A 27,476-nucleotide genomic window follows, 5' to 3' on the forward strand; every position below is an offset into this window, starting at 1 on the left:
ACAAGGAACAATACTTTTCACTGTATACCAATACATGTGACAATAATAAATCAAATCAAATCAGATGAAAAAGCCATGGTGGCACATTGATTAGCACTGCTGGCTCAAAGCAACAGGGACTCGGGTTTAATTCCGGCCTCCGCAGTTTGCATATTCTTCACGTGTCTGCGTGGGTTTCCTCTGGGTGCTCCGGTTTCCTCCCACACTCCAAAGATGTGTAGATTAGATGCACTGGACATGTTAAATTGCCATTAGTATCGGGGAATTAGCGGAGTAAATGCATGAGGTTACGGAGATAGGGCCTGGGTGGGATTGTTGTTGGTTCAGGCACGAAGGGGCCGAATGGACTCCTTCTGCACTGCAGGGATTCTATAGATCCATGATAAAAGAATTGATGGCTGCATCCAATTAGCCTGAGAGCAAATCATTTTGCATTGGATCTCTCCTCTTCAGTTACCTGGAGGGGCCTCCCATTTTCAATTTCAATCAGCAATATGGCAAGGAAAAAGAATACATAGAACCTACAGTGCAGAGGAGGCCATGCGGCCCATCGAGCCTGCACTGACAACAATCCCACACGGATCCTATTCCCATAACCCCATATATTTAACCTGCTAATCCCCCGACACGAGGGTTAATTTAGCATGGCCAATCAACCGAATCCCCACATCTTCGGAGGTGGTTTCGTGAGGCGGTTTTTCGTTGCCTTCCTCATGTGGGTTTTAAGGAATCACAAGTCTTCTTCCGGAAGATTCTCTGCCTGCAAGCAGCTGTTTTCCATGAAGGTTCCAGCTTTCCGCCGTCATCTTTGAACATCCTCTGGGTCCATTGTTGGCCATGAATCATAACCCAAAGCCTGGGACCCTTAGCTGGGGCTGGGGTGACTCACAATGGGGTGAGAACAACTATCCCCTGGGTTCTCCAACCACCCTGCTCGTTTAATACTGTCCAACTACCATTAGTTAAGCTCAGAGAAGACCAAGAGAATGTAATTGCTACCAAGAAAGTCTGGTCTCCATTAACTAAATTAATTTTTTCTCATTATCAGTTCTTGACATATGTCTAAGGGATTGGCGCCTAAAAGGTGCTTTTGCAATAAAATGAATTACACAGACTGATCAGCTACTGGGGTGGATAGAAAAGTGTGGGAGTGAGGGATTCTTTTCAAAATTAGATGTATAAAATGTATAAAGCATCATTAGACAGGATAAAACTGCTTCCCTTGGTGGAAAATTCTAGAACCAGGGGGCATGGATTCAAGATAAGTGGCAGTAAGTGTAGAGGGGACATGAGGAAGAACTTTTTAATGCAGAGGATAGTGCATTCACTGCCCGAGTTGCTGATGGAAGCAGAGACCCTAAACTCTTTTAAATAGTACCTGGATCAGCACCTTAAGTGTTATAAGCTACAGACCAAAACCCAGGGTTATGCTTTAACAGACATCAAATACCCTAGCGACAGACGGAATTCAATTTTGCAGGTGCCTTGAAATACAAACATTTCAAAAGGGGCAGCAAGACGGCCGAATAAATAATGATCAACTGTCGGGCCAAAAGGAGCACGAAGGCCAAATGCATCAGAACCGAGAGATGACAGCTATCGGAAAGGATTGAACAGGCTGGGGCATTTTACTTTCAAAAACACAAGGCTTGGAGAAGAACTGATCGAGGTCTTTAAAATTCTGAATGTGTTGGACAAGTCAGATGTGGAGAGAATGTTTGCACTTGTGGGAGAACCCAGCACTAGGAGCCATTTGTACACAGGATAAATTAATAGATTCTAATAGGGAAAGAAGATGGAATGTCTTGCTCAGAATGGTTACTGGTTACCGCAGGAAGTGATTGAGGCAAATAGCTTAGATCATAGAATCCTTACAGTGCAGAAGGAGGCCATTCGGCCCATCGAGTCTGCACCAACCACAATCCCACCCAGGTCCTATTCCCGTAACCCCATGCATTTACCCTAGCTAATCCCCCTGACACTAAGTGGCAATTTTAACATAGCCAATCCACCTAGCCCGCACATCTTTGGACTGTGGGAGGAAATCAGAGCACCCAGAGGAAACCCATGCAGACACGGGGAGGATGTGCAAACTCCACACAGTCACCCAAGTGGGAATCGAACCCGGGTCTCTGGTGCTGTGAGGCAGCAGTGCTAACCACTGTGCCACCATACCGCACGTGATGCTGGATCTTTCAACCTTTTAACACCTGCTGTGAATTGGTCCTTTGAAATGTAGGATTAAAACTCTGAGGCTTCCGAGCCCTGGAACTTTTGGTACACCTCTGGAGAGAGAGAGACAGAGACACACTGCCTGCCTCCACCAGCTGCTAGCTAACAACTCACAGAGAGCAGCATTTTCAACTCCAGGGAGAGGGAAACAAGAAACAATTCTTTCAGTCTGCAGTCCAAACAGCTTCCGAGCAAAATGAAACTAAAACCTTGGACTTTTTTGTGTAAAAAACTGTCCCCCAGGCACCAGCTGACCTGTCCATCATCCTCAAATCAAGCCCCAGTCAGCAATCCCAAGGGTTCATTAAAACTGCATTAGCCCATGAGAGAGCCCATGTATGTTTAGCCCTGTTTGCTTTAGTCTATGCAAAGGCTTCATTTTAGGATAGTTCTGCCTGTGCGACTAACTCTGCTAACTTGACTAAATTTTAAAACTCAGAAGGCATGCTGGGTTAGCTAGAAATTGACTGCATTCCTAAAGGGTACACAATGGATGCAGAACACGTTTTTGATAACAGCAGCTGCAAGCCTAGTTTTCCTAAATGGAGAAGGGCACCTACAATAACGAGATAAGGGTTGAGATATATTGTGGATTTTATTGTGTGTTTTTCAATCCAGTGGCAGTTTCAAGATCCTGTTCAAGTCTCAGTGCAGAGGCTGGAAATAAAAGCCAGTCTCCAAGTTTTCATTTTCTTTTCGCTTCTGTCATGTTAATAATCTTTTAAGTTCTGTTCAATAAAAGAAATTCATTTTAAAACCCCGTACCATTGCTGTCCCCTCGTCTGCTCAGTGGAACGAATGGACCCAACAGCCCAGATTAAAATAAACATTGTTGTCCATTATATTGATTCAGCCACAATTAGAGGTCACCGTTACCAGACATTTCAACAACAATAAAATGTTGCAAAGGAACTGCTTGAAAAATCTCAAAGAATCAACCTACAGTGCAGGAGGAGGCCATTCAGCCCATCGAGTCTGCACCGACAACAATCCCACCCAGGCCCTATCCTGCTAATCCTTCTAACCTTTGCATTCCTGGACACTAAGGGGCAATTTAGCTTGGCCAATGCACCTAACCTGCACATCTTTGGAGTGTGGGAGGAAACCGGAGCACACGGAGGAAATCCATTCTGACACGGGAAGAACGTGCAAACTCCACACAGACAGTGACCCATGCCGGGAATCGAACCCGGGTCCCTGGCGCTGTGAGGCAGCAGTGCTAACCACTGTGGCGATCCGCCTCCTGTTCCCTCAAGAAACATGAGTGAAATACATTTCTTAAAGTATCGTCCCATTGACATGAGGGAGATAGAATAGGGTGGAGTGTAACACTGGCTAGTGGGCTGATTGCTCTGTTTCTGCGCTCCATTTTCAATGTAATGTTATGTAACTAAAGAGAAAAGGGTTGTGTGAAAACCAAGAATGACATTGTTAGAGCTGTGAGCTTATCATTGGCAAAGAAAATGATTATTATTCAAAGCTACTAGCTTGGCAATGTTGCAAGGAGTCAAACTATAAATTATCCTTGTTGACTATATGTTGATCTTCGGCTGTGAGTCTAGTTTCACTTTGCAACAAGCGTTGAGTTCACTGATGCTGAGTTATTATGACTCGCATCAATTCCTTTCTGTCTGTAGATGTTCTCATTATGTAAATTAAGACCATATGCTCAAGTGCCTGCTCTACTAGAACACACATTAGCATATAGCACAATGCACAGTATTAAGACCGTTTTAAACATAGAAACCTAGGAACATAGAAGATCGGAGCTGAAGGAGGCCACTCGGCCCTGTGAGCCTGCTCCATCATTCAGTACAATCATGGCTGATCATCCAACTCAATAGCCTAATCCTGCTTTCTCCCCATAACCTTTGATCCCATTCACCCCAAGTGCTATATCCAGCCACCTCTTGAATACATTCAATGTTTTGGCATCATCTCCTTCCTGTATGTTAGTTAAAAAAAAAGCAGTAGCTAAGGATTTTTCATAGCGAGTTCTCAGTAGCTCTATTCATAGAATCCCTACAGTACAGAAGGAGGCCATTCTGCCCATCAAGTCTGTACTAGCCCCACCCAGGTCCTATTCCCGTAACCCCCGCATTTACCCTGTTAACTCCCCTAACATTAGGGTCAATTTAGCATGGCCAATCAATCTAACCTGGAATGTGGGACGAAACGGGAGCACCCGAAGGAAACCCACCCAGACACGGGGAGAACATGCAAACTCCACGCAGACGGTGACCCGAGGCCGGAATCTGACCCGGGTCCCTGGCACTGTGAGGCAGTAGTGCTAACCACTTTGCCACCGTGCCGCCCAATTTTGTTTGTTGTTTAATTTTGTTGTCAGAAGCCTCATATGATGATTTTAGCAATAGGAGATTGGGTCGTAACCTGCGAGCTCCTCAGCATCAGACTGGGAGAGGCTCCCAACGATGCACTGGGAATCCCTCTTGGAATTTCACAGAAAGAGTTTGCACAGCAATTACCCAGAAGCACAAACCTCCTCCAAACCATTGCCCTGTGCTGGGTACCATCCAGAAAAGCAATTTAAATCGCAAACTTCGAATGGCTCTTGCTGTGTTGCGCCAATAGTTACTTTCTGACTTCTGCATAACTACAGTAAAGACCCAGACCAATGTCAGAACATAACTTGAAACAATTAGGGCCCTACAAGATAATGTCACATTGCAGAATGCAAATATAGTCAGGAGCTCGTGACATAACCTTGTATCGTAGCCAGAAGTACTCGCAGCATAAGTAGAAAACCACAAGACCAATGAGCATGTCATACCACCAACCAAAAACAGATGGGACCTCAGAGCATTATATCACACAGTACCAGAAACCTAAAACAAGATCAAAAAATATCAGGACAGCATCACATTGCAAACAAAAACATAATGGCCAGAATTTTGCCATCCCGCCAGCCACGAAAATCAGAGCAGGCGAGGGGCAGACCATGGAAAGGTCCGTTGACCTCGGGCAGGATTTTCCAGTTTCAGGGCTAGCGAGGCTGTAAAGACCTGAAGACCATAAGACATAGGAGCAGAATTAGGCCACTCGGCCCATCGAGTCTGCTCTGCCATTCAATCATGGCTGATTTTATTTCTCATCTCCATTCTCCTGCCTTTTCCCCATAACCCCTTATTGATCAAGAACCTATCTATCTCTGTCTTAAAGACACTCAATGACCTGGCCTCCGCAGCCTCGTGCGGCAAAGAGTTCCACAGATTCACCACTCTGTGGCTGAACAAATTCCTCCTCATCTCTGTTTTAAAGGATCGTCCCTTTGGTCTGGGTTGTGCCCTCTGGTTCTAGTTTTTCCTACTAGTGGAAACATCCTCTGCACGTCCACTCTATCCAGGCCTCGCAGTATCCTGTAAGTTTCAATAAGATCCCCCCTCATCCTTCTAAACTCCAACGAGTACAGACCCAGAGTCCTCAACCGTTCTTCATACACCCTCATAAAATCCCAATGGGCGAAATTCTCCGGCTTCCCAGCCTCATGTTTCCTGCCGGGGGGGAGGTGGCGTGTTGTTGGCTAGCGGCGGGATTCTCTGGTCCCATTGCTGTCAATGGAATTGCCATTGACGCCACCCCACACTGGCAAGAAACCCACGGGCAGGGGTTCGCTGTTGGCGGGACTGGAGAATCCTGCCAGCATGAATAGCCAGAGAATTCCGGCCATAGAATGCAGTGTCACACTGAAATCAGCTCGCAACCACAAGTATATGGGACGGTCAGATGGATGAGTAAGTTGTACAGGTTCAAACAGTTGAGGTCAATTTGCTTGTTGGTTTTACTAAGGCTCACCAGCAAGTATAGTGAATCTATAGGTCTATATAATTCTAAGTAGGATGTTTGCAGGCCTGTGAATGAATAACCATTCCAAATGAGGTTGGAATTGTTTCTAAGCAATGTCACATGACTTGCTTTGAGCCTGAGATTAAGGTCATGTGATCATTGAGCACTATGTTATAACAACAGTTATACCATGTAGAGGTTATTTTGATGAAAGGTCATCGAGCTGAAACATTGACCTGAATTTTCCAGTCCCGCCCATTGCAGGAATCATCACAGGAGAGAACGGATAATTTGACAGGCCAGCAAAAAGCCTGTCAGCTTTGGGCGGCAATCTCTGTTAGCCCAATGACAGGACCAGAAAGTCCCTCCCACTGGGCCTGATTCCAGCTTTACGCAAGTGCGTGGCTTTTAGATGAGTTGAAATCTTGCCCATTAACTCTGTCCCTCTCTCCACAGATGCGGCCTGACCTTTTTTATTATTCATTGTTGGGATGTGGGCGTCACTGGCTAGGCCAGCCTTTATCGCCCATTCCTCATTGTCCTCAATTTGATTTGGTTTATTTGATTTGATTTATTGTTGTCACATGTATTAGCATACAGTGAAAAGTATTGTTTCTTGCGCGCTGTACAGACAAAGCATACTGTACATAGGGAAGGAAAGGAGCGAATGCAGAATGTAGTGTTGCAATCATAGCTAGGATGTAGAGAAAGAGCAACTTAATGTAGGTCCATTCAAATGTCTGATGGCAGCAGGGAAGAAGCTGTTCTTGAGTCAGTTGGTACGTGATCTCAGACTTTTGTATCTTTTTCCCAATGGAAGAAAGTGGAAGAGAGAATGTCCGGGGTGCGTGAAGTCCTTGATTGTGCAGGTTGCTTTTCCGAGGCAGCAGGAAGTGTAGACAGTGCCAATGGATGGGAGGCTGGTTTGAGTGGTGGACTGAGCTTCATTCACGATCCTTTGTAGTTTCTTGCAGTCTTGGGCAGAGCAGGAGCCTTACCAAACTATGATACAACCAGAAATAATTTTTTCTATGGTGCATCTGTAGAAGTTTGTGAGAGCTGTAGCGGACATGCCAAATTTCCTTCATCTCCTTCCTTAGTTGAGATGGTGCTGGTGAGCTGCCTTCTTGAACCGCTGCGGTCCCTTGGTGTAGGTACTCGCACAGTGCTGTTAGGGATGGAGTTCTAGGATTTTGACCTATTGAGTATTTCCAGCATTTTCTGTTTTTATTGTACGTTGCTCCCACTGGAATGTGGAAAACATTAGGTCTTATCAGCAACATATAAAGCGCATCCATTCGAACTGGTTGAGGGTGGAACTAACCAAGTAGATAAGGAAGAATCAACAGAAGTAGTGTATTTGAATTTTCAGAAGGGATTTGATTAGTTGCCAAGAGGCTATTACACAAGATCCTAGGACTGGGGGTAATATATTAGCATGGAGAAAATTGCTTCAAGAAAGAGACCAGAAATGAATGGATCATTTTTGGATTAGCAGACTGTAACGAGTGGAATGCCACAAGGATCAGTATCTCAGCAAGTTGTAATCTGTATCAATGACTCAGATGAGGAAATCAAGAGCAGTACAGAACATAGAAAGACTACAGCACAGAAGGAGGCCATTTGGCCCACCTTATCCATGCCAGACCGAAGACACCCAGGTGTCCTTTCTAATCCACTCAGACTGGGGGAGAACGTGCAGGTTCCACACAGTGACCCAAACTGGGAATCGAAACCATAAGACCATAAGATATAGAAGCAGAATTAGGTCATTTGGCCCATCGCATCTGCTCCCTCATTCAATCATGGCTGACATGATTCTCATCCCCATTCTCCTGCCTTCTCCTCGTATCCCTTGTTCCCCTTATTGATCAAGATCCTATCTATCTCTGTTTTAAAGGTACTCAAGGACCTGGCCTCCACAGCCCTCTGTGGCAATGAGTTCCACAGATTCACTACCCTCTAGGTCCCTGGCGCTGTGAGGCAACTGTGCGAACCACTGTGTCACCGTGTCGCCAACAAATATAACAGAACAAATTAATTTTCAGATGGTATGCGTATTCTGAGATTTAACTGCTTTTTTCTGAGAAGGATATATTGGTCTTGGAGGGAGTGCAGTGTAGATTTACCAGAATTACACCTGGAATCCAAGGGTTAAATTACAAAAAGAGATTAGACTAATTAGGGTTGTGTTCGCTGGTATTTAGCAGGTTAAGGGATGAATTGGTCAAAGTTTCCAAGATATTTAGAGAGCAGATAGAGTACAGTGGATAGAGAAAAGTTGGCCGGAATTCTCCGGCCGTTCACACCAGTGGGATTCTCCGGTCTTGCCGGCAGTGCACCCCCTCATGGATTTCCTGCCGGCAAGGGAATGACATCAATGGGAATTCCCATTGACAGCGGCAGGACCAAAGAATCCCGCCGCTAGCAAACAATGCGCCACCTCCCGCCGGCAGGAAACACGCGGCTGGGAGGCCAGAAAATCTCGCCCCATATTTCTGCCGATTGGTGAATATAGACTTGGTGGCAGGGGTTTCAAGCTCTCTTCCACAAAGGTGGTAGGTCAATTATTAATTTTAAGTCAATAACTTTCTATTAACCAAGGTATTAAGGGATATGGGGCAGGGGGCAGATATTTGTTGTTAGATTGCAGGTTAATCATGATCTCAATGAATGGTGGTGCAGGGGAGGCAATGGTCTGGTGGTATTATCGCTAGACTATTAATCCAGAAACTCAGCTAATGTTCTGGGGACCTGGGTTCGAATCCCACCACATGATGGAATTTAAATTTGATTTTTAAAAATCTGGAATTAAGAATCTACTGATGACCATGAAACCTTTGTTGATTGTTGGAAAAACCCATCTAGTTCACTAATGTCCCTTAGGGAAAGAAATCTGCCACCCTTAGCTGGTCTGGCCTACATGTGACTCCAGAGTCACAGCAATCTGGTTCACTCTCAAATGCCCTTGGGCCACTAGGGATGGGCACGGTAGCACAGTGGTTAGCACTGCTGCTTCACAGCGGCAGGGACCTGGGTTCGATTCCCGGCTTGGGTCATTGTCTGTGCGGAGTTTGCACATTCTCCTCGTGTCTGCATGGGTTTCCTCCGGGTGCTCCGGTTTCCTCCCACCGTCCAAAGATGTGCGGGTTAGGTTGATTGGCCATGCTAAAATTGCCCCTTAGTGTCCTGAGACGCGTAGGTTAGAGGGATTAGTGGGTAAATGCGTTGGGATATGGGGGTAGGGCCTGGGTGGGATTGTGGTCGGTGCAGACTCGATGGGCCAAATGGCCTCTTTCTGCGCTGTAGGGTTTCTATGATTCTATGATAAATGCTGTAAGAGTTTTAACAACACCAGGTTAAAGTCCAACAGGTTTATTTGGTAGCAAATGCCATTAGCTTTAACTTTAAATGCTTTAAGCTGGTGTTGTTAAAACTCTTACTGTATTTACCCCAGTCCAACATCGGCATCTCCACACCATGACTACCAATAAATGCTGGCCAGCCAGCAACGCCCATGTCCCATGAATGAATGAAAAAAACAGTGTGAGGGGTTAAATGGTCTACTCCTTATCTTCCCAGACTCCTGAGTGTGGAGCATACGCATATAAATAAACTGATACAAATTAGCAACAAAACAAAACCAGACATTTCACAGTGAGAGTGCATAATTCATCACAACAAACCACTGGCAGTTGTTGAATGCACTCGTAACTTGAACTGATGCACAGACTCAACTGTTATTTATTGTGATGAAGTTGGAGAGACACAAAGTTTCCTGTCCCTGAGTGCATTAGTCTGTCTGGCCACAGATCACAGAAGAATACTGGGTGATGAGGGGTGTTTGCTTTAAGGGAGAACCACCTCATTTTATCCATGTTGAAAATAAAGATACGGCCCACCGACTGACTCTTCCGTTTATTAATTATGTGAACTCACTTTTTTTAAGCAAAAATAATATTCTCAAAGGGAACTATTAGCATTTAGAAGTTAGATTCAATGAAGGTGAAGTGAAGTTTTGATGAGACTCCTTCCACTGGGGAAAGGAAAACTGTTCATAATTTTCTCTGAAATTGTGAAGAAGCTTCACTGTGACAAATATTATTTCTTTGTAATGAGTGAGGATGAATTCTCACGCGGTAGCAGCGAGGTTCTGTGCGACAAGACCAAGGGCGGAATTCCCCGACCGCGCTGGTCTAAAAGCACGAAATTCCCGCCCGACTGTCGATGGGGTTTCACATTGTCCGCAACCCGCCTGTAAAATTCTAATGCCAGGCGGGATGGGAGAATTCCAGCCTCAAGCCTCCAGCAGTCTACCCATGAAGTTTAAGTTGCTGTTGCATCCATTCCCACTCTGCACATGACTCCAAATTTGGGCGCTGGTTCATGTGAAGTCCAAACTGACTCCACTCTGTCCACATTTCAAGTTCGTCCCATCATAGAACTGCAAGCCTGAACATTGGATCTCCCATTTACCCCTCCCAATCCTTCGCTTCCAGTCAGGACATCTCTCTTAACCTCCGCCATGTCCATGCAACTTGAATTCTCTGAGCGTCAATTTGTGTGCCTTTTGGTTAGCACTCCGGAACATGAAACCATTGAACCATAGAAAGATTGCAGCACAGAAGGAGGCCATTTGGCCCATCTTGTCCATGCCAGCCCAAGGACACCTAGATGCCATTTCTAATCCCACCTTCCTGCATCTGTCACTGTTTCCTTATGAGCGACATTCACAGCTGCTCAATTCTCCTCACACTGACCTTCCTGCACAGCAGGCTGTCAGGATATTAGCTTCCCATCCTCCTCGCTCTCAAACCATTTCTCCCTTAGACTCCATCAGCAGATTAACAATCATCGCCCCTCTCCATAATTCCGATCACTCACAAAAAATTCCCCCGCCATCCAGAACCTTTGGGTGGATATCACCTGATGCGACTGTTTATCAAATTCCGTTTGATAACACTCCTGTGGTGTGCCCCTTTTTTTGTTTATTAGTGCCACAAGTAGGTTTACATTCACACTGCAATGAAGTTACTGTGAAAATCCCCTGGTCGTCACACTCCTGTTTGGGTACACTGAGGGAGAATTTAGTATGGCCAATGCACATCTTTCGGACTGTGGGAGGAAACCTGAGCACCTGGACAAAACACACACAGACACGGGGAGAACATGCAGATTCCGCACAGACAATATCCCAAGTTGTGAGCAGGTGGCAACAGTGGTAACGACTGTGGCACCCACCATCCGGGACACTATATAAATGCAAATTGTTGTTTTGTTGCTATCAAATCATTCCTTAGACTCTTGCATCTTGCGAATTTCAGCCCATCCCAATTGCCGACGCAATAGCTCTTAAATGCCTCTACCTCCCTCTCCTTCATTGAGACCCTCCTTGATCACATTTTTGACCACCCACCCCATTGATTCTTTGTTGGCTTGCTGTCTGTTTATTGTTACAATTACCCTTCAATGGAGCATCTTGGAGCGCTTGTTTACGTTGAAGTCGCTACAACAATCCGACTTGTCGGTGTTGATTTGCTCAAGTGCCCATTTAAAGGGGCTGGTCACATTCAATTAGTTCTGACTTCAATTGACTCAAGGGGCGGGATTCTCCGAACTCATTCGCCCCGGCCCCAGCACTGCCAGCGAGAATGGAGAATTTGGGAAAAAGCAAATTACTGAGAATGCTGGAATCTGAAACCGAAAGAGAAAATGCTGGAAAATGTCAGCAGGTCTGGCAGCATCTGTAAGGAGAGAAAAGAGCTGACGTTTCGAGTCCAGATGACCCTTTCTCAAAGCTTTGTCAAAGGGTCATCTGGACTCGAAATGTCAGCTCTTTTCTGGTGGTCGGTGCAGGCTTGGAGGACCGAAGGGCCTGTTCCTGTGCTGTAATTTTCTTTGTTCTTTGTTCAGTTCTCTCCTTACAGATGCTGCCAGACCTGCTGAGACTTTCCAGCATCTTCTCTTTTGGATGGAGAATTTGGTGTTCAGCCAAAATTCTATCCGCTGCAGCGGGACTGGAGAATCCCAGCCGCGGGCAAGGTCGAAGGTTTCCAAGGTGGATTTCTCTCTCTCTTTCTCCCTTCCCCAGGAGAACGTTCACAGAGCTGTACCAGTGAAGAGATTTTATCACAATGTAGAAAAGGTACCTTATAGTTACTGGTGTGAAGATAAGCATCGTGGTGACGTTGTCCAAGAAAGCTGATAGAATGGCAGCAATGAGACACAGAATGACGATCATTGCCCATATCCTTCCTCTAGATAACTGGTAAGCCTGAAAAATAACAAGTTTTATTTACCACAGTGCAGAACAATAAAAGGTCACTGCGTGCAATGTCCATCAAATAATATTTAATGCATAGAACCATAGAACCATAGAAAATTACAGCTCAGAAACAGGCCTTTTGGCCCTTCTTGTCTGTGCCGAACCATTTTTTGCCTAGTCCCACTGACCTGCACTTGGACCATATCCCTCCACACCCCTCTCATCCATGAACCCGTCCAAGTTTTTCTTAAATGTTACCACTTTATCTGGCAGCTCATTCCACACTCCCACCACTCTCTGCGTGAAGAAGCACCCCCTAATATTCCCTTTAAACTTTTCTCCTTTCACCCTTAACCCATGCCCTCTGGTCTTTTTCTCCCCTAGCCTCAGCGGAAAAAGCCTGCTTGCATTCACTCTATCTATACCCATCAAAATCTTATACGCCTCTATCAAATCTCCCCTCAATCTTCTACGCTCCAGGGAATAAAGTCCCAACCTATTCAATCTCTCTCTGTAACTCAGCTTCTCAAGTCCCGGCAACATCCTTGTGAACTTTCTCTGCACTCTTTCAACCTTATTTACATCCTTCCTGTAACTAGGTGACCAAAACTGTACACAATACTCCAAATTTGGCATGTTGAGGGCAGTATTTCACTGAACTATTTTTGGAACATGTTTTCCGGATATTGAAAACACGGAAAAATATTTGTCCAGAGCAATTTGGTGGAACAATATATTTCATTGTTTATTTTCTGGCAAGGTAGGATACAATGAGAATAACACAGTTTCTAGTTTCAGATTGACAAAGGTTCTTGGATGATCGCATGCATAGCAGACTGGCAAAACGGTATCTTCCTGGGTACATGCACTGTAACACCACAAACACACATCCCACGTCACATTGTAACCAAAAGCACATAGGACCCCAGGGTCACCAGCTAATGGTTGCCTACAAAAGCCTCTAATTATGTGCAATATGCCTCAATGTAGGCCCAAATTTTATGGCCAAAGTAACGGCGACCTTAATAACACTCGCCATTCTATTAAAATGTAAATCACCCAGCAACCTGTGGCGAGCAGGAGATACCGTGAATTTCGAATCTCCACAAGCTACTGGACATGGGAATGTAGTAAACCGGAGCAGGAGTAGGCCCCTCAAGCCTGTTCTGTCATTTAACTCAGCAGCACGGTGGCACAGTGGTTAGCACTGCTGCCTCACAGTGCCAGGGACCTGGGTTCGATTCCTGGCTTGGGTCACTGTCTGTGTGGAGTTTGCACGTTCTCCCTGTGTCTGCGTGGGTTTCCTCCGGGTGCTCCGGTTTCCTCCCACATTCCAAAGATGTGCAGGTTAGGTTGAATGGCCATGCTAAATTGCCCCCTAGTGTCAGGGAGATTAGCAGGGGTTATTCGGATAGGGTAGGATTTGTGTCAGAGCAGGCTCGATGGGCCAAATGGCCTCCTTCTGTACTGTAAGGATTCTAACTCGATCTCGTACTGCACCACCATTTCACACACTACCCCCATAACTCCTTGATGATTTTAACATCTAGAAACCAATCAATCGCTGTCTTGTACTTATTTCTGGGGTAGATAATACCAAATATTTTCCACTCTCTGAGTGAAGAAATTCTCCTTATCCCAGTACTAAATGGCCTGCACTTATTCTGAGACTGAGTCCTCTGGTTCTAGACCCTCCAGCCAAGGGACCATCCTTCCTGCATCTACTCTCCAGAGGCCTGTAAGAATTTTGCGTGCTTCAGTGAGATCACCTCTCATTCTTGAGAATACAGGCTCAGTCTCCTCAATCTCTCATTGTAGGACAATCCCACTATCCCAGGGATCAGTCTGATGAACCTTTGTTTTACACTCCCTCTTTGGCAAGTATATCCTTCCTTAGGTAAGGAGACCAAAACTGTACACAATACACTAGGTGCGGTTCTGTACAATTGCAAAATAAATCTTTACTTCTGTACTCAAATCCTCTTGCAATCAGGCCAACCCACCATTTGCTTTCCTAATTACGTGCTGCACTTGCATGTTAGCATTCAGTAACACATGAACCAGGACACCAGGTCCCTTAGGATATCAACACTTCCCAATCTCTCACCATTTAAGAAATAGTCTGCTTTTCTGTTTTCCCTATCAAAGTGGATAACTTCACATTGTTTCACATATTTACCATCTGCCGCGTTCTTGCCCATTCACTTAGCCTGCCTAAATCTCCTTGTAGCTTCTTTGCATCCTCCTCACAGCTCACATTCCCACCAACGTTTTGTGTCACCAGCAAACTTGGAAATATCACATTCGCTCCCCACATCCAAATGGGGGGAGGCAATGGCTTGGTGGTATTATCGCTGGACTATTAATCCAGAAACTCAGCTACTGTTCTGGGGACCCGGGTTCGAATCCTGGCACAGCAGGTGGTGGAATTCGAATTCAATAATTTTTTAAAATCTGGAATTAAGAATCTACTGATGACCATTGTCGATTGTTGGAAAAATCTATCTGGTTAGGGAAGGAAATCTGCAGACCTTACCTGGTCTGGCCAACATATGAATTCAGAGCCACAGCAATGTGGTTGACTCTCAACTGCCTTCCAATGGCAACTAGAGATGGACAATAAATGCTGGCCGGTCAACAATGCCCATGTGCCATGAATGAATAAAATAAATCATTGACATGGATTGTGAACCACTGGGGCCCTGCAGTAACTCATTGGTTACAGCCTGCCATCCTGAAAATGACCTGTTTATTCTTACTCCCTGTTTTCTGTCCATTGACCTTTTCTCTATCTATGCCAATGTATCATGGACAGCTCGTGTCATTCTGCCATTAGCCTTGTGAGACCATCAGCTCGTCCTCAATCTCCTCATAAGTTCCATGAAATTGTCCCATTTGCCCATGGATTACGAATGAAACTTGCCATGCAAAGTCAAGACTGCTAGTTAACAGAGTGAGCATCTTTTCAATGGCTCGATCTGTGTTCGTGCAATGCCACTCAATGGGAGGAATTTTCCCATTCCACCTGCCACGGGAACCGTAGTAGGCGGTGGGTGGATCATGCAAAAGATCGGGGACAGGATTTTTCGGTTTCGGGGCAACCGTGGTTGGAAATTCCCCCAAGTTCTCTGGTACAGAAAGGGAACAACAGGAAAAGGCGGCACGGTGGCACAGTGATTAACACTGCTGCCTCACAGCTCCAGGGACCTGGGTTTGATTCCAGCCTTGGGTCACTGTCTGTGTAGAGTTTGCATGTTCTCCCCATGTCTGCGTGGGTTTCCTCCGGGTGCTCCGGTTTGCTCCCACAATGCAAAGATGTGCGGTTTAGGTTGATTGGACATGATAAATGAACCCTTAGTGTCCGGGGATGTGATAGGTTAGAGAGATTAGCAAGGTAACTTAAGCGGGGATAGGGCTTGGGTGGGATTGTTGTTGATGCAGACTCGATGGGCCGAATGGCCTCCTTCGGCACTGTATGGTTTCTATGAACATGAACTGAGGAGTAATCAGAGAATTATAGAATCCCTACAGTGCAGAAAGAGGCTGTTCAGCCCATCGAGTCTATACTGACAACAATCCCACCTAAGCCCTGTTCCCACAACCCTCATTTACCTTGTCAATCCCCCTCTCGCAGTTCCTAATTTCAGCAACTCGCAGGGAAAACCATTCTCAAGCTGGACACGAAGGGAGAAAGTTTAGCTAATGGGGTGTGCTGTGAGCTGCCCCAATTCCAGCAAAACCTGGGACATTGATTCTGCTCCAAAGCACTCCATAATGTGCAGGAAGCTGTCGCAAGAGTACTTTGGTTTCAATTAATACATGCAAATGGAAAAATAATATTATAATTCAGTCATATTTTCCTTTGGCCTTCTCTTTTGTTTTGTAACTAGCTCCATTACAGTCATGTCATAGTTGGTTGATTATTTTTCTTTTTCTTGTAATAATGTTAATTACAGAAAAGCATGATTTGGAATTGAATTAAAGCTAACCGCTGATAAGCAGACTCACATTATTCATTCCTTGACTTCAGTGCTAAATTCAATTTAGCATTTACTTACAGGTTTCGAGTTAAAGCATCTCCAATCGCGAAATGAGTCTTCATCAATGTCTCAGAACAGCTTAGGGACCACTTTGAAAGTTCAGAGAACCACTTCAAATGATTACCTCTAATACAGTTAAGTAATAAAACAGCTCAAGGCAGCCTCCAAAAGTACCTGGACGATATCCAGGTTTCAGCTTGACAAGTGGATGGTAATATTCACACCATGTACATGCCAGAATATTGCATTTTCCCATGACAAAAAAGCCAACTGTATCTCCCTGGCCTTCAACAGCAAAACCTGGATGGGATTTGCCAGCCGCTCCTACCGGCACGATCTTCCAGTCTTGGCAACCACGCCCCACCGTGAGTTTCCCAGCACATGAACAATGGGAAACCCCGTTGAGAGCGGCGGGACTGGAAGATTTGGCCACCTCTGCCGCTGCAAGACTTACCACAACCAGGAAACCAGAGTCTTGTGGCTTTTGCTACCAAATAAACCTGTTGGACTTTAACCTGGTGTTGTTAAACTTCTTACTGTGTTTACCCCAGTCCAACGCCGGCATCTCCACATCATGGCTGCAAGACATGCCATGGGAGGTGCGGTAAATCCAGAGGGCCGGAATTCTACCTGCCCCAAATCCGGGGGCGGGCGAGGCTCGGAGAACGGCATTCTCCATTGGCCTCAGGCGGGATCGTGTGAATTCCAGGCGGACATGCCGGTAAAATTCCGCCCACTCTGTTTTCCACCATAAATATCTTGGCAATTAATTTTAATTAATAGATTAATTGAACGAGAGATATTAGCACCAAGGAAACAACTGGATAGATTCTCTGCAATGAATAGCTTATCTCCTGACTCCTCAAAGCTTCATCATCAAAGGTCAGGAGTGTGATGTTATACTCAATACTTCTCTGGATGAGTGCAGCCACATCAGTATTTAAGAAGCTCAGCACCATCTAGGGTGCAACCTCTGAAATTGGCCTCCAAAATCATCCAGTTAATCACTGCTGTGTGGCAGCGTCCCTGCCTCTGAGCCAGAAGCTCCGAGATTTGAGTCCCACCCGAGGAGTTGATGACTAAGGAAGATGCGTTCGTAACGCGGTCAAACAGGTTGAGTGTGTCAACCTGCAAAATCTTCCATCGCTCCGATAGCATGAGACTCCTGTTCAACCATGCTGGATGTCATAGAATCATAGAAACCCTACAGTACAGAAAGAGACCATTCGGCCCATTGAGTCTGCACCGACCACAATCCCACCCAGGCCCTACCCCCATATCCCCCCACTAATCCCTCTAACCTACGCATCTCAGGACACTAAGCGCAATTTTTTTTTTCACCTGGCCAATCAACCTAACCCGCACATCTTTGGACTGTGGGAGGAAACCAGAGCACCCGGAGGAAACCCACGCAGACACGAGGAGAATGTGCAAACTCCACACAGACAGTGACCCAAGCCGGGAATCGAACCTAGATCGCTGGAGCTGTGAAGCAGCAGTGCTAACCACTGTGCTACCGTGCCGCCCCTCAAGCTATCAGGCAGGGCGACAGACTAGTGACCTGTTCCAGGAATCACTAGCTATGGAAACATACAAAAGTCTGCCTTAGAGCTGGGCTCTTTATAAGATTTTCTTGTTGCATTTTCCACTGTTACCATCTGGTGACATTGGTGTGGGTCTTAGATGAACTCCTTCATAATTAAGATTCACTGATATTACTGATATTGGGCGACACGGTGGCACAGTGGTTAGCACCGCTGCCTTACAGCACCAGGGACCCGGGTTCAATTCTGGCCTTGGGTCACTGTCTGTGTGGAGTTTGCACATTCTCCCCGTGTCTGCATGGGTTTCCTTCGGGTGCTCCAGTTTCCTCCCACAGTCTAAAAATTTGCAAGTTATGTGGATTGGCCATGCTAAATTGCACCTTAATGTTCCAAGATGTCTCGGTTAAATGGATTAGCCAGGGTAAATGTGTGGGATTACGGGGATAGGATGGGGGACAGGGCCTGGGTAAAATACTTTGTCAGAGAGTTGGTGCAGACTCAGTGAGCCGAATGGCCTCCTTCTGTACTGTAGAATTTCTATAATGGTTAGGCACATTGACCCGAACAGGCGCCGTCGGACTGTGGCGACTACGGGCATTACACAACAACTTCATTGCAGTGTTAGTGTAAGCCTTACTTGTGGCACTAATAAATAAACTTTAATTCTGCTGGAGGTAAGGCTATTGATAATTCTTAGCTTTTATTGAACATTATACTACCTATGTACGGTATAAGCACAAGATTCTGGATAGGACAATCTCTCAGCATATTTTGTTGGCATGTGATCTTACATTACTGATGAAATGGACCATTGATTTACATATTTAATGTTAAACATTTACACTGCAAAGAAAAAAGGACAAAAATTACTGCCTTGTCAGCATTATCCAGACCTCAAGAAAAAAATCATTTTATTTAAACTTCCATTGTTGCCTGCCAACTCTCAAAATATGTATCTGTGCACTCGGGGATGAGATAGAATGGAGAACAGCTGTAGAAGCTCTGATAGACAAAAACAGGACACGTTATTAACTGTTAAAGTTTGAGATCTTTGGATAATTAACAGAAAATGAAACACTCCCTGATGCTCGTGTGAGAAATTCAACGCTGAGGGCGATAAAAGTTTGGAAATCAGCAAGGAATCCTACCCCTGTTATTGGTCAATGCGTCTTGGTGGAAAGGGTACACAAGTGTGCTTGTGTGATGGTTGCAGACATTCACCAGGCAAGGACAGAAACAGACTCACCCTTGTGCTCCCAACCCCAGGATAAAATGACTTTCCAACTCTCAGGGTGGGATTTTACGGCCTGGCTCATCCCAAAACCGTAAAATCTCACCTGAGGTCAACAGACCTTTCCATGGCCTGCCCCCTTGCCCCCTCCGATTCCCGTGGCGCACCGGACGGTAAAATTCCAGCCTCCATTTTCTCGGCTACATCACTATCACCAATGTAGCTATGATGAACCAGCCCGGTTAGAAGAGGACAGAGGCGGTGGCCTAGTGGTATTATGGCGAGACTATTAATCCAGAAACTCAGCTAATGTCCTCGGGACCCGGGTTCGAATCCTGCAACAGCAGGTGGTGAAATTTGAATTCAATAAAAAATATCTGGAATTAGGAATTTACTGATGACCATGAAACCAGTGTCGATTGTCAGAAAACCCATCTGGCTCACTAATGTCCCTTTAGAGAAGTGAATCTGCTGTCCTTACCTGGTCTGGCCTGCATGTGACTCCAGGGCCACAGCAATGGGTTGACTCTTAACTGCCCTCCAAGGGCAACTAAGGATGGGCAATAAATGCTGGCCAACCTGTGATGCCCATGTCCCATGAATGAATAAAAAAAAGTGGTGAGCTAAGCAATGAACAAAAATTAAATTGTCTGAGGAGCGGGACGTTCGCCAAACAAAAATATACCACAGACAGAACAGAGGTTGCTGAAAAGGGAAACATGCTGCAATTCTGCACTCACCCGGGCATGTGAAAGACTGCTAAATTTCAAAGAGAGCGACAACTTATACTGCACAAGGAAAGAGTGCTGATTGGCTGGCAAGTCAACTCGGCAGCATGATGGCCAGGTGGTTAGCACTGCTGCCTCACAGCGCCAGGGACCCGGGTTCGATTCCCAGCTTGCATCACTATCTGTGTTTAGTCTGCACGTTCTCCCCGTGTCTGCGTGGGTTTCCTCCGGGTGCTCCAGTTTCCTCCCACAGTCTGAAAGACGTGCTGGTTAGGTGCATTGTCCATGCTAAATTCTCCCTCACTGTACCCGAACAGGCGCCGGAGAGTGGCGACTAGGGGATTTTCACAGTAACGTCATTGCAGTGTTAATGCAAGCCTACCTGTGACACTAATAAATCAACTTAAACGTAAAAAAACTCTGGTCGTGGTGTTGCCATGGAGAACAAACCAGGGCCACGCTTCAACCAATGAGACTCGACTCGTCAACCTTTAAGAAACCATTTCCCAAGCAGCATAAATTATTGCTGCCCTTGAAATTTGGCATTCTTGCATTTATCCTGATGAGTGCAAGATGAAAAGCTTTGACAGTGCGTCTCTTTTTCTTTCAGCAGAACAGAGATTGTGTATCTATGAGTTTTCTTGAAAGTATATACAGCTTGTATCAGAAAATCGTAGAATCAAAATAATACGGCACAGAAGGAGGGTATTCAGTCCATTGTGTCGGTACCAGAACTTTGAAAGAACCATCGCTTTAGTCCCAATCTGCCACTCTTTCCCCATAGTCCAGAAAATGTCCTTTTCAAGTAAATATTTTATTCCCTTTTGAGGGTTACTATTGAATCTGCTTGTGCCATCCTTTCAGGCAGTACAGATCATAACACACTAAATAAATAAAAAATCCTCTTCATCTCTCCTCTGATTCTTACATCAATTATCTTAAATCTATTTCCTTTGGCGCCTGACCCTGCTGATGGTGAAACCAGTTCCTCCTTATTTGCGCTGCTAAAACCCTTCAAAGCTTTGTGCACCGACTGACTCAGATAGTTGAACTTGATACTTTGTTAAGCTGTCAGTGTGGGTCAAAGGCCACCGTACATGCAGAACACAAGATATCAACCTTTGTTCTCCCCGGAGTAGAGACAGTAAATTGATCAATAGCCTGCTTGTTTATATAAAGCGTTCTTTCAATCACAGATGTTCGGGTGCCGTTCAATCTTTCAGAAAGAACCGCGGGCAAGGTTTGGCATTCTAATCTCAAGTGCAGTGCAGTACAGTGTGTAACTTGGAATCAGAGAATCCCTACAGTGCAGAGGAGGCCATTCGGCCCATCGGCTCTGCACCAACTCTCTGACATAGTAACTTACCCAGGCCCTCTCTCCCAGCCTATCCCAGTAACCCCACACATTTCCCATGGCTAATTCATTTAATTTGCACATCTGTGGACATTTGACAGGAGGAACACTCATTTCATATTCCCTTTATAATCAGGCAAAAGCCGACTCTACATTTTGTTCAATATTAAGTCCATTCTCTCATCTTTGAGGGCGCCACGGTGGCACAGTGGTTAGCACTGCTGCCTCACAGCGCCAGGGACCCAGGTTCCACTCCACCCTCAGGTCATTGTCTGTGCGGAGTCTGCACATTCTCCCCGTGTCTGCATGGGTTTCCTCCCATGGTCCAAAAATGCGCGGGTTAGGTGGATTGGCCATGCTAAATTGCCCCTTAGTGTCAGGGGGATTAGTATGGTGAGTAAGGGTTGTGGGAACAGGGCCTGGGTGGGATTGTGGTCGGTGCAGACTCGATGGGCTGAATGGCCTCCTTCTGCACTGTCGGGATTCTATGATTCGATGGATTCTATCATCGGTGGGACTTTACAGCCTCGCTCGACCTGAGACCAGAAAATCCCGCCTGAGCTCAACGAACATTTCCAATGTCCGCCCCTCACCCGTTCCGATTCCGTGGTGGGCGGGCGGTAGAATTCAGCGCATGAGTTTTGGTTCCATTTATAAACAAAACAAACCCTTTCAAAAATTTCACTACTTTTGCTTTCTCTCTCCAGCTTCAGTTAATTTCTTCTTCACCTAACTATCCACTTCAGTCATCAAAATGTTGGTTTTGAATATACATTTTAATTCAAGTTATGCTGTGCTGTCCTCAAGGTAAGATTCTGGTTTCTTCATGGTCAACATTAATTTCAAAATATTTAGTCACCAGAATCAAAAATAATAAATTCCTTATTGGTGAAAGGAAAATATTGCTGGAGAATCCTGAGAAAGTGGGATTAAGCTCCTGAGTTGGATGATCAGCCATGATTGTGATGAATGGCAGAGCAAGCTCGAAGGGCCGAATGGCCTCCTCCTCCTATCTTCTATGTTTCCATGTTTCTATGAAAAGAAGGGACTTCTCAATCTCAATCCAAATTGAAATAACTCCTCTGAGGCCGGTGTCCCTTCACCAAACTTAAATTTATTGACATCGTCAGTAACACTCAGGTACTTCCTCGTACAGGGTATAAACCCAGAGTGTCAGTAAACCTGACACTCCACATTATGTACAAAGGCAGGGCTCCCTGAATGGGCAAACCATTACTGCCTTAATCAGGGAGCTCATATTCTAAGAGGTCCACATTGGGGCCTTGTTAAAGTCATGACACAAAGTGCGTTTACATCCATGGGATCTCACTCTCCCCGTCTTTAAACATGGCCGCCTTAGACTTTTAATTTGGCAAACCTCAGGATGGGGTTGAACTTCCTGTGGGTTCTTCCAGGAGAGCCAGGTCCTAGCATCAGGATGCTCCAAATCTCGAAAGACTTCAGAATCCAGTGGCACAGTGGTTCGCACTGCTGCCTCACAACGCCAGGAACCCAAGTTCAATTCCCGCCTTGGGTCACTGTCTGTCCTGAGTCTGCACATTCTCCCCGTGTCTGTGTGGGTTTCCTCCAGTGCTCCGGTTTTCTCCCACAGTCTGAAAGACGTGCTGGTTAGGTGCATTCGCCATGCTAAATTCTCCCTCAGTGCACCCGAACGGGCGCCAGAGTGTGGCGATCAGGGGATTTTCACAGTAACTTCATTGTAGTGTTAATGTAAGCCTACTTGTGACTAATAACTAAACTTTAAATTAACTCTAAACACTTCTTTGGAGAAGAAACGACTGAGATCGGATTTGATTCAGGTATTCAAGATCCTTCAGGGCAGTGACAAATTGAACTTTGGGTAGCAGTTTGTCACATGGTTACAAGGAAGAAGAGCTATCGGCTATTCAGCTAGTAGGATGCTATCGGGACTTGATGGATTGAGTTATAAGGAGAGGATGGATAGACTAGGACTTTTTTCTCTGGAGTGTAGAAGGCTGAGGGGTGATTTTATAGAGGTCTGTAAAATAATGAAGGACATAGATCAGCTAGATAGTCAATATCTTTTCCCAAAGGTAGGGGAGTCTAAAACTAGAGGACATAGGTTTAAGATGAGAGGGGAGAGATACAAAAGGGTCCAGAGGGACAATTTGTTCACACAGAGGGTGGTGAGTGTCTGGAACAAGCTGCCAGAGATAGTAGTAGAGGGGGTACAATGTTGTCTTTTAAAAGGCATTTAGACAGTTACATGGGTAAGATGGGTGTGGAGGGATATAGGCCAAACAAGGGCAATTGGGACTAGCTTCAGGGTTTAAAAAAATGGCAGCATGAACAAGTTGGGCTGAAGGGCCTGTTTCCATGCTGTAAACCTCTATGACTCTATGAGGAGCTAAGTGGCCCTGGCAGAACCCCAAACTGACCATTAGGCCTTCATCAGGAGGAAGAGGGGGAGGAGGAGAAGGGGGTCAAGGATACCATGGACAGGCTGTCCATACGTGTTTCATCAGAGCCTGATTGCCCTGAAATTAAAAAAACCAAATCGCCATTACGCCATATTTCCCTATTTTTCTATTCTTTCTGTTAGGGATCATCACATCAATCCTTTGGCCAAGAATCTGGAAAAAAGACTGCAACACAACCATTCCAAACAAATTTTATCCAACTGCACTTCCAATAATACATACACCAGCAAGGTGGATAGTGGGCAACCTATGGATGTGGAATATCTACACTTCCAGAAGGCATTTGACAAGGTGCCGCATAAAAGACTGATCCAGAAGGTGAGATCACAGGGGATTGGGGGTAGAGTACTAGATTGGATTGAGGATTGGCTGACTGACAGAAAGCAGAGGGTCGGGATCCATGGGTCCTTCTCTAGCTGGCGAAATGTAACTAGCGGGGTGCCGCAGGGGTCAGTCCTTGGACCTTAACTGTTTACAATCTATACAAATGATCTGCAAGCAGGGACAGAGTAGAAAACATAGCAACATTTGTGGATGATACTAAAATAGGTGGGAAAGCAGGTACTGAAGAGGATATAAAGATTCTACAGATGGAGAGAGATAGGCTCAGAGAATGGGCCAAAATTTGGCAGATGCAGTTTAATGTGGATAAGTGTGAGGTATCCATTTTGGCAAAAAAAATGGAAAAGCAAATTATTACCTAAATGGAAAACAGATTCAAAATGCGTCAGGGCAGAGGGATCTGAGTGGCTGTGTTCATGAATCGCAGAAAGTTGGTATGCAGGTGCAGCATGTAATAAAAAAGACAAATGGGAATGTTGGCATTTATTGCAATAGGACTGGAGTATTAGTGTAGAGACGTGTTGTTGCAATTGTATAGGGTGTTGGTGAGACCACATCTGGAGTATTGTGTCCAGTTTTGGTCTCCTTACTTGAGGAAGGATGCGGTGGCATTGGAGGCAGTTCAGAGGAGATTCACCGGATTGATACCGGGGATGAAGGGGTTGACGTTTGAGGAGGGATTAAACAATTTGGGCTTGTACTCACTGGAGTTTAGAAGAATGAGAGGGGATCTGATTGAGGTATATAAAATTTTAAAAGGGATTGATAGAGTAAATGTGGACCAAATGTTTCCTCTTATGGGTCTATCTCGAACAAGAGGTCACAGGTATAGGTTGCGAGGTGGTCGAGTTTAAAACTGAGATGTGGAGGAACCACTTCTCACAGAGGGTGGTGAATTTGTGGAACTCGCTGCCCAATGCGCAGTGGAGTCTAAATCGTTGAATGGTTTCAAGAAGGGGATAGATATATTTCTAATAAAAACAAAGGAAAGAGGGACATGGGGAACAGGTGGGGAGGTGGATTTGAGACCAGGGAGAGATCAGCCATGATCTGATCGAATGGCGGAGCAGGCTTGAAGGGCTGAATTTGCCTAATACTGTCCCTAATTCCTATGTTCCTAAAACTGAACTCAGTAAGTCAGTGACATCACAAGGTCAGAGGTGGGGATGTGCGTTAATGATTTCACAATGTTCCGCACCATTTGCGACTCCTCAGGTACTGGAGCAGTCCATTTCCAAAGGCACCAAGTCCTCCCTGGTGGGCAGGTTAAAGGTGAACCAGAGGCAGAACATTTTAACATCCCACCCAACACACAGTGGGACGCTCCAGCTAACAAATAAATCAGAGGGCACCAGGATAATTGCTTGGCTCCTTGTATCAGAGCGGAGGAAAATAAAACTTGTTGCACTCACCTTGACAGCACAGTAATCGAAAAAGCCAGTTTCTGAAAATATTGCCACCAAAATCATCTTTAAAAAAAATAAATAGCACAATGAGTGAAAGAACATTGGTTTCATCGTTTGACTTTCTATGTTATATTTTTACTCACATTTCTTACAATTTTTCTTTGAAGTGATTTTACCCCAACTCATAAAGCGCTAACCAGCAGATACTGATACAGCAAATTCCAGCGAAAAACATTCAGACAGAGAATGCTTTTCAATACACCACGCTATGAACTGTAATCTCATCTGTCCAATTTTATTAACTAATAATAGTTCATACGTCGTGTTTGAATCAGATGGGCGAAGTGACCTGCACGGCGTTCCATCTTGATATGAAATCCAGAAATCACACTATTCTCGCTGCACTGATATGAAATTACTTTGGCCAGAGTTGGTCACTTTTGCCCTCGCCAGCTGGCTTTCTATTAGAAGGAGTGGATGCGAAATCTAGGACTGCTGAGAGAGGTTGGTGAAAAATTAAAGTCTTTTCAGTTTTAAAGGCAATGTTAACACCTTGGGTCGAATACGTGGAGGAGAGTATCCGAGGGGAGGGGGAGCCCATCTCTATAGCGGCGGGTTTCGGGGGGGGGGGGGAAGGAGCAGCCATTTTGCTGCCTCCTGTGCGCCCACGCATCTGGGCCTTCTGAGGCGAGCAGCGGCTTTCGGGTGAGGATAGACCCCGCCCCCTCCCCCTACTGGTGGGAAACAGATTGAGGGTTTTTTTATTGTAAAGAGTGTCATAAGATTGGACATGTGACCTCGCCGAAATAACGGATCTGAAAATCTCCCGTTTTCACCCTCTTTTGGGACTTAGGATGTTTTTGGTAAGATCGCTCCCAATGTTTAAAATTATATATAAAGTAACTTCATCCAAAGGCAGTAATCATTATCTGATTTGATTTAGAGTCATCGAGTCATAGAGGTTTACAGCATGGAAACAGGCCCTTCGGCCCAACTTGTCCATGCCGCCCTTTTTTTTAAACCCCTAAGTTAATCCCAATTGCCCACATTTGGCCCATATCCCTCTATACCCATCTTATCCATGTGACTATCTAAATGCTTTTTAAAAGACAAAATTGTACCCGCCTCTACTACTATCTCTGGCAGCTTGTTCCAGACACTCACCACCCTCTGTGTGAAAAAATTGTCTCTCTGGACACTTTTGTATCTCTCCCCTCTCACCTTAAACCTATGACCTCTAGTTTTAGACTCCCCTACTTTTGGGAAAAGATATTGACTATCTAGTTGATCTGTGCCCCTCATTGTTTTTATAGGCCTCTATAAGATCACCCCTCAGCCTCCTACACTCCAGAGAAAAAAGTCCCAGTCTATCTTATAACTCAAACCATCAAGTCCCGGTAGCATCCTAGTAAATCTTTCCTACACTCTTTCTAGTTTAATAACATCCTTTCTATAATAGGGTGACCAGAACTGCACACAGTATTCCAAGTGTGGCCTTACCAATGTCTTGTACAACTTCAACAAGATGTCCCAACTCCTGTATTCAATGTTCTGACTGATGAAACCAAGCAAGCATTTGATTTATTATTGTCACATGTATTAACATACAGTGAAAAGTATTGTTTCTTGCATACTATACAGATAAAGCATACCATTCATAGAGAAGGAAAGGAGAGAGTGCAGAATGTAGTGTTACAGTCATAGCTAGGGTGTAGGGAAAGATCAACTTAATGCAAGGTAGGTCCATTCAAAGGTCTGATGGCAGCAGGAGGAAGCTGTTCTTGAGTCAGTTGGTATGTGACCTTTGTATATTTTTCCTGATGGAAGAAGGTGGAAGAGAGAATGTCCGGGGTACGTAGGGTCCTTAATTATGCTAGCTGCTTTGCTGAGGCAGCAGGAAGTGTAGACAGAGTCAATGGATGGGAGGCTGGCTTGCATGATGGATTGGGCTATATTCATGACCTTTTGTAGTTTCTTGCAGTCTTGGACAGAGCAGGAGCCATACCAAGCTGTGATACAACCAGAAAGAATGTTTTCTATGGTATATCTGTAAAAGTTGGTGAGAGTT

The 27,476-nt window shown here is 45.2% G+C and overlaps 1 protein-coding gene across 1 annotated transcript in view; it reads right to left on the reverse strand.

The window, feature by feature from the left end:
- oca2 (oculocutaneous albinism II) overlaps nucleotides 1–27,476 on the reverse strand; it is a 331,959-nt gene that overhangs the window by 202,766 nt on the left and 101,717 nt on the right. Inside the window, exons 9-10 of the mRNA XM_078221469.1 lie at nucleotides 25,415–25,471; nucleotides 12,186–12,310 (exon numbers count right to left, since the gene is read on the reverse strand). Coding sequence (XP_078077595.1) covers nucleotides 12,186–12,310; nucleotides 25,415–25,471 — 182 coding nt within the window. The remainder of the gene's footprint in view (nucleotides 1–12,185; nucleotides 12,311–25,414; nucleotides 25,472–27,476) is intronic.

Source organism: Mustelus asterias, chromosome 10, assembly GCF_964213995.1.
Source record: "Mustelus asterias chromosome 10, sMusAst1.hap1.1, whole genome shotgun sequence".
In the NCBI taxonomy this organism is placed as follows: Eukaryota; Metazoa; Chordata; class Chondrichthyes; order Carcharhiniformes; family Triakidae; genus Mustelus; species Mustelus asterias.